Source organism: Molothrus ater, chromosome 4, assembly GCF_012460135.2.
Source record: "Molothrus ater isolate BHLD 08-10-18 breed brown headed cowbird chromosome 4, BPBGC_Mater_1.1, whole genome shotgun sequence".
NCBI classification, from domain to species: domain Eukaryota; kingdom Metazoa; phylum Chordata; class Aves; order Passeriformes; family Icteridae; genus Molothrus; species Molothrus ater.
In genome coordinates this window covers 49,433,379-49,441,506 of record NC_050481.2, presented here as the reverse complement: position 1 = coordinate 49,441,506, position 8,128 = coordinate 49,433,379, and the positions used below count along the sequence as shown (strand labels likewise).

The 8,128-nt window shown below is 40.9% G+C and overlaps 1 protein-coding gene across 1 annotated transcript; it reads left to right on the top strand.

Moving 5' to 3' along the window:
- The first annotated feature begins 678 nt into the window (after positions 1–678).
- On the top strand, positions 679–7,049 carry CHRNA9 (cholinergic receptor nicotinic alpha 9 subunit). The gene is given in 6 exon segments (XM_036382613.1): positions 679–748; positions 2,877–3,022; positions 3,844–3,998; positions 4,662–5,194; positions 6,506–6,688; positions 6,691–7,049. Coding segments are annotated over 6 exon segments (1,446 nt in total).
- The last annotated feature ends 1,079 nt before the right edge of the window (positions 7,050–8,128 follow it).

The following is an 8,128-nucleotide window of genomic DNA, read 5'->3' as shown; positions in this document are numbered from 1 at the left end:
AGTTGTCTAGACCTGTTAAAGTTCTTGTTTGCACAGTGATATTGGGCTACTGCAAATATTAAATGTGTTTTCTGACTTTGGTGCAACTGCCTCTCTTCCATGTGGCAACACCTTGGTAATGAAAACTTGGTTTTATCAGCATGGGAGTGGCCGTGGGCATTGGGGGTTTTTTCTGTGTGACATTGGAACTGTGATGTACACTGTTACTATTCTTATTAAAGTACTGAGATCACTTTCTTGTGAAGGTCCACAAGTTCCATAGAACTGGTTCTGAGAGGGCTATTGCAGAATATAAGTGCAATAAAACAAAGCCCTCCAAAGAACTATAAAAGGATTTGTCATAAATGGGATGAAATCTTGCATTTGTAGTAAAATTGCTATGGAATACAGTTTTTGCACTGATACCCAATGTGTTGGTTTTCTGTCTCAGCCCCGGCTTGGGAGCAGGCAGCGCTCAGGTTACTCGGAGAGGGAGGGTTCAGCAGAGCCCCAGGCGGTGGCAGGGACAGAGCCCACGACTCTGACAGCTGCGAGGGACGAACGAGCTGCTTCTGGAACCGCATCCGTGTATCAGCACCTGGATGCTGCTGTACAGCTTCATTTACTTCGTTGGGTAGTTTTGGACGGTGGTAAACACTTCTGTGCCCTTGGGTGAACAGTTTTATTTAAGGTCCAGAAATGAAGATGGGGAGCCTCTCCTCCTTTTACGTCTCTCTGTGGTTGCTGTTCACAGCAGTGATACTCAAAGGTGAGAATACTGCTTGCTAGTTAAATGTTGCACTGAAGTTTATCTTATTCACACAGGATCTTGTGACCTGATCTACCCTACCTGGCTGAGCCCCAGAAGTGTTTGATCTGTTTAGTTTAACTCTGTGTTTGATGCATAGACAAAACGATCACGTACGACCAGAATTGCAGCGCTCTTCGGGAAGTTTTCATTTGTTGGGATACCTTTTTAGTCAGGAAGATTTGCTTTGAACTCCTAATTAGTCCGGGAAGTAGGTGTGAATGACCAGAGATGTGCTCCAAAGCACTTGTTCCCTACGAATTGCCGCCTGGCATTTGCTCGAGTCCTGCAGGAGCGCTGGAGTGATAACGACTCCAACAATTGGCCATTTGCAAAAGCAGCGGGTGCTCGGGGAGCCGGATTGCAAAGGGGAGGAAGGTGGGCACAAAGCGGGTGAGCACCCATCACCAGAGATCGCCAGGACAAATTAACCCTTGTTTGGCAACAAGCTGGGCTTCGAACCAGATAATGGAGAACACCGATAAAAAGCAGGTCTTGTGAGACGGGATAATGCTTCTTATCATGTATGGTGATATCGGTCCTCTCCATTATCTACTCTCATCCTTTCTTTCTTTTTCTTTCTTCTGTATTTTCTTAAGTGCAAATTTTATGCTTTTATATTGTTTCTTTTCTATAGCTAATACCCGATACGACTATGTACCTCTTTCCCATTACTGGAATTGAGGCAACTTTTAAGATTTGTTTTTGTAACTTTAGTCAGGTCTTTGCTCGCCTTTGCCCGGGGGAGGGGAATTGAAGTTAGTCTTCAAAAGACTGTTCACCGGGTGAGGTCTGATGGGTTTAACATCTACAGCTGGGGAGTAGCCAGAAGGTACCCAGGAAATAAAGGAACATTAACGGGCATTACTGCCCCGGAGACACTTGGTCTGGGAAAAGGTTGATAAGAGAACCAAGGAATGAGAGCCGAATTTGTATCGGTAGGCAAAGGGATCAATAACCAATAAAAGATTGAACTCTAAGAACTGTGTAATTTAAAACGAGTAAACGTGAATTACTTTGGGGTTTTTATGTGTAAATAGGTGAAAAGTCTGGTAGAGAACCATGTAGGATGGAATGATTTTCACTGCACAACCCGGGCATGTGTGGATGAAGTAATTTCCATTGCAAGTCCTGCTCAGAATAACATCCAGAATAATGTCTAATTCTCCAACATGGAAAAGACGTTGGAGAGTTTCTGTTTTCCCTGTAGTTTCAGTGACAGCATTGCATCAAATTGTTCTAAAATAAACCTGCCACTCATAAATATGTGCATTTATACACAACCAGTTGTTTAGTGTTGTTTCACTCTTACCCATCCCAAGGGATCTATGATGAAGAACCTCAGTTACCCCACCTTCAGGGGTGGCTTGTTACAGAGTTGTTCTGTTGTCCTTGCCCTTTGCTTGCAGAAATTTGTGTACCTATGTAAAGAGGCTACCTAGAGAAACTGTGATGTACAAAACAGTATGAAACAGCAAAAGTATAATTTAAAACGTCAAGTTTCAGTCAATTATCTTTAGTATCTAAGTTTGGATAGCAAGCAGCATCTCCAAATACATGGTTTGGAAAAGATGCTGGTGCACAGATGTATTCACACATTAAGCAATTGCCAGCTTGTGAAGAAAAGCAGCTCAGACATTTTACAGGTGGTAGTTTAAAAAGAAAAATACTAAATTCTGGAAGTAGCAGGAATCTTACCAGTGCTGCATTTGGGGACATACCAAAAGCCATTAGCCTGTGAGTAAGTGTCATTTCAGACCTTGCTGACTGGAAGTCAGTAATATCTGCCTGTGAGAGTAGTTCATAAAATGAATTATATTTACTTTCAAAAAATGTAAGGATTGCTATATCCAATATTTTTCAGTGGGTGTGAAAAGCTCAAGTTAGCTATTCACTTGCTCCAGGTGAACGCTGTCTTTATTTGAATAACTCCATCAAGTACCCTTCTGTATCTGAGCTAATGATATTCTATCATATATGAATGATAAATATGGTTATAGCAAATACTGCTTGAAGCAGTAGAAAGAAGGTGTTTTCTGATGCTGCTCAGTGCTTAATCTCATGTACTGAACAAGTCCATGTTTTATAGCTGTAGAATCAGCCAAAGGGAAATACGCTCACATGCTGTTTAATGAACTGTTTGAAGACTACTCCAATGCTCTGAGACCAGTGGAAGACACAGATAAAGTACTGAATGTCACCCTTCAGATCACGTTGTCCCAAATTAAAGACATGGTGAGTAAAAGTAGAGTTCTGTTTTTCTAAAAATATGCAGGAATATACTAGATGTAAGCCTTTCATTTGGAGTAGGAAAAGCAGCCTTCAGTTTGTTGTGACAACTTCAGGAATGCTTCCTCAGGGGCAGGGGAGAGGGCTGAGGGCTTGGGGGTGTGTTCTGTTCTCCAGATTTTGTACATTCTTCTCTGGTTGCATCACTTAAGGCCTCCATTATGAGTCTGGAAACTTGGAGCTGCTGAATTTTTAAGACTTTTGTAGTTAGGTGTTGGTATCACACCCTCCAGGCAACTTTTGCTGAGTTTTAAATACAGCAAATGCTTTTTCTAAGTGGCAATAATTTCTACATAAAATCCCTAAAATTAGCCTTCAGTAATTTTTATAAATATGTTTTTTTTTAGATACACTTTTAAGGCAAAAGAAAATGTATCTGGAAGGAGAAGGAAAGATTATTTTTGTGACTTCTGAATTATAATTTCAAGGTCTCGCCAAGCTCTCAAAGAATTTCTGAGCCTGGATCTGTTAGCTATTTGCTATTCTGAAGCTTGCAAAAGGAAATTAGGAAGAATTGGGAGCATTAGATACTGTGATTATAATTAGGGAGGGTGCTGAGAGGTGAAGGTTTGCACAAGTGAAAGTCCAGACCAGTGATTTTCCTGTACAGTGTATGGGCCTAGATTCCTGTCTGAGAATTATTTTGTGTCCTGTTAGTATTCTGGCCTGTTTTGAGCTCTACATCAAAGGCACATCACAAATGCTGTCTGTGTCTAAGATGTGATTTTGTCACCTTCAGCTAGAAATATTTCTAAATTTTTATGCAGGATGAAAGGAACCAAATTTTGTCAGCTTACTTATGGATTCGACAGAGCTGGTATGATGCATACCTCAGATGGGACAAAGATAAATATGATGGGTTGGATTCCATCAGGATTCCAAGCAATTTGGTTTGGAGACCAGATATTGTCCTATATAACAAGTGAGTGTGGCTGGAGAAAATCAGCTTGCATATTTGAGGGAGGGAGGGAGGGGGTTAAAGGAGAAACTGGCCTACAGACTCTGAACTTTCCTCTCTACCTTACCTTAGCAAGGGGTATGTTTGCTGTCTTAACATTTGTTGTTGACAATCTAAATATTTTGCAATAAAGCTATAGACAAGATCTGAAAATTATGCTATACAACAAAGCTTTTCTGCATTTCTCTGCACTGGGAATTGAATACCCTGACTGTCTGAGGTGCTTTCTGCTAAGGCTCCTAGAGAACTCTGGAAGATTGTCCACAAAAAGATGATACATAAAGGCTGCACTTCCTGTCTGCTCTCCCAGGCCAATACTGACCTGCAGACGGTTTTCATCTTTTAATGGACTCTTATCCTACTGTGTTCTGTTTGAGGTCAAGTTTGAAGGAACTATGGCCAACAAATGCAACATAACTCAGCAGCACTGACATTTAGCATTCATGGGCATTCATACCTGTAAATAATGGTTACTAGTAAGTTCCTACTAAAATTCAGTGTAAATATGATTTCAGAAACATGCTTTTAATGTTGTAAAAGGAGGGTCTTCCCCATTGCCCACCTTCTCTGGCCCTCACCCTTAAGTTTTTGTCTGTCAATCCTGACTGCCATTTTTCTGTCTTTTAGGGCTGATGATGACTTTTCAGAACCAGTAAATACTAACGTAGTGCTGAGATATGACGGAAAAATCACTTGGGATGCACCTGCTATCACAAAGAGCTCTTGTGTAGTGGATGTGTCTTATTTTCCTTTTGACAGCCAGCAGTGCAACCTTACCTTTGGGTCCTGGACCTATAATGGTAATCAGGTAGACCTCATCAATTCTCTTGATAGTGGTGACCTCTCCGACTTCATAGAAGATGTGGAATGGGAGATTCATGGAATGCCAGCAGTTAAGAATGTCATCACTTATGGCTGCTGCTCTGAGCCTTATCCAGATGTGACCTTCATGCTGATTTTGAAAAGGAAGTCCTCTTTCTACATATTTAATCTGTTGCTTCCCTGCATTTTGATCTCTTTCCTGGCCCCGCTGGGATTCTATCTCCCTGCAGACTCTGGTGAGAAAGTGTCTCTGGGTGTTACAGTTCTTCTTGCTCTGACTGTGTTCCAGCTGATGGTTGCAGAGATCATGCCCCCATCTGAAAATGTACCTTTGATAGGTGAGCTTTACACACTTTGTCTTTAAGCATGACTTATTAATAGCAGAGTTGTATGTCAGGGAATCTTCATGTAATTTGTGATTTCTGGGAAGATAAATTTGCTACATTTTTGGAACATAGTGAAGTACTTAAAATAGATGTGGAATCTGTATAGGTATGCTGCAGTTTTTAGAAGTTATTTTGTGTTTATTTTAAATTATACATTAGCTAGCTGTTTTATAGTTATTAAATATAGTTAGAGATTTTGAATTATGCTATCACATCTTGAAATAAAGCTGGTAATGGAAAACAATTTTAGAACTAACACATGAGGTATAATCAAAAGCTATAAGCACAAGGTCAGACTGTTTCAAGATATGTTTCTGTCAGATCCAGATGGTTGGATGGCCTGGCTGGCACACTCACAGTTGACTTAATATCTGACAATTGCTACATTGGATTATAGTTCCTGGGAATTCATTATGCTGAAATTTAATTTATGTCTGGGAGTTCAGGAAAGTTCATGTGCAGAGAAAGGAACCTAGTTCAGTCTGTTGTCTCTATTCCCACTCTCTCCCTTGCCATCCGTCCCAACCCCTTTGGAACTGGGCTCAGTCACACTTGTCTGTGGCACACTTGTCTGTGCTGCTGCTGTCAGCTCTGCTTCTCCTGGAGAGCTGCAGGGCTGGGAGCTGCTTCTCTGCACAGGTTGGTTGGGTGCTCAGCTGTGTGCTTCAGCTGCCAAAAGCAAGGGCAGAGGAGCACAGCTTGTGTTCTCTCCAGCTCTGTGCTCTGACCTCGGGGCTGGCAGCACACTGGCTGGGGATGCCAGCAAGGTCTGCCTATTCACATGTTTGAGTGTGAGAGCATGGATCTGCTGGTGGGCTCCATCAATAGCTCAAACAAAGTGTGGTCATCACTGTTGTTAATACCTGAGAAAATGGGATCTCCAAGGTGCCGTTTGAAGCCATTGGCATGGGGATTTTGCAGATACTATGAAAAGAACAAGGCTCTTGAGAAACATTTTTGAGCTGCTTTCTGAATGGATGTGTTTCAAGTAGTCAGAGATTTTAGCTCACAAATATTTACCATGCTAATACAGTAGTCATACACTCATCTGATAAAGACATGCCAGTAACGAGTATGAGATTTTATTTTAATGGCTTTTATCTTTGTTTTTAAATGGTGAATCCTGATCTAAGAGAATTAGGGTGATTAAAATTTTATTTCTCTTGCATTTATGCTTAGCACCTGTTATCACACTGTTGCTTCTCATTGAATTTTTTTTTTATTAGAGTAATATCTTTAATATAATTTTATTTTGCGTTCTAGGGAAGTACTACATAGCAACGATGACCATGATCACAGCTTCCACTGCATTGACAATCATTATAATGAATCTCCATCATTGTGGCTCAGAAGCAAAGCCTGTTCCACAGTGGGCCAAGGTGGTTATTTTGGACTATATGTCAAAAATCTTTTTTGTTTATGATGTGGGTGAAAATTGCACAAGTCCAAAAGAGAGAAGGAAGAAGAATGTAGGTTAGAGGGGGATGATGGGGGTCAGAGGAGGCACAAAGAGGTAAGGAGTCCTCTTTCCAGTAGGAATGATGACAGCAATCTCAAGGAGAAGCTCAATGGAAATTGGAATAAAAGCTATGGAGTCCATGGTGAAAATGCTAATTGCTGTTCTTGTTACAAAATGCTGATTAAAAATATTGAGTATATTGCTAATTGTGTTAGAGATCATAAAGCAAACCGGGCCAAAGGAATTGAGTGGAAAAAAGTTGCAAAAGTGATGGACAGGTTTTTCATGTGGATTTTCTTTATCATGGTGTTTTTTATGAGTGTGCTGATCATTGGGAAAGCTGCTTAACTGAAAATGAATATGTTCCTTTTGTAAATCTGAATATTCTATGTTACTTTGTTTAGGAGGAGTTCAGTGATAGGGGTGCTTTTGAGATCTCTGTCTTGCATTCTGTAACAATAAACAAATAGATTCTGTAGGCTGTGACAGTGAGTTGAGACACAGCATAACTGAGACTTTGCTGGTGACTGAGCTTGCCTTTCAGTATGGGTGTGTTGATGAGGCTGCAGGATAAGCAGTCAGTGTTCCACCTTGGTGGGTGGTGGCCATGACTTCAGGCTGTCTGGGCCAGAGTATTGCAGCAGTGGAGCAAACAGCCTTGCAGGGAGCTCTGTATTCACAGGGCTGCATCTCTGCACTTTGCAATTTGATCAGCCCTTTCTCTCTTCCAGGGAAAAAAAAAGTGTATTTGTGATATGGAGACATTTTCTGGAGGTCATCCCCTCATGGCATTGCCTTTTTCCCTTTTATTTTAGCTTGACTTGAAAACTTATGGTTTTTGTTCCAGCTCACTGATCACTGTTCATTTCATAGGCTCTGCTTCCTGTTCCTTTAGTTTCTAATATGGTTGAGCTTACTGAATATGATCTTCCTCTTTATCATTTTCTGCTGCAGAATATTACTGTGTTGTCACCATGGCTCAAGTAAGCCAGATTCCCAGGGTTTCTTCCTCACTGAGTCAGAGAGCCTCTTTTCAATTCTTTCTCTTGAGCCTAATAATAGGAAGAACTTCTCCTGTCCTTCCTACATGTCTCATTGCCCTGGGCACTTGTTCAAGATGTGCCTTTAAATGTTACTTGAGACTGCTAAAATAGGAGGCTGTGACTTCTGTCTTCTCTCACTGTATTTACCTGCCAGTGTTCACCCTTTGTGTCCCTTGTTCACTCTTACAAGCTCTTTAATACTTAAATTTTAAACAGTTTACAGGAATGCCAAGGTTGCTCTGTGCATTACTTAGCACAAAATTATGATTTACAGATTCTTTAAAGTAGTGCCATAATCAACAGTCCTTGCTCAACACCTTAGTTCTTGCATATATGGGGAAATGTTTGTTGCTGACAACACCAAAACCCCCTGTTCTGTGCATT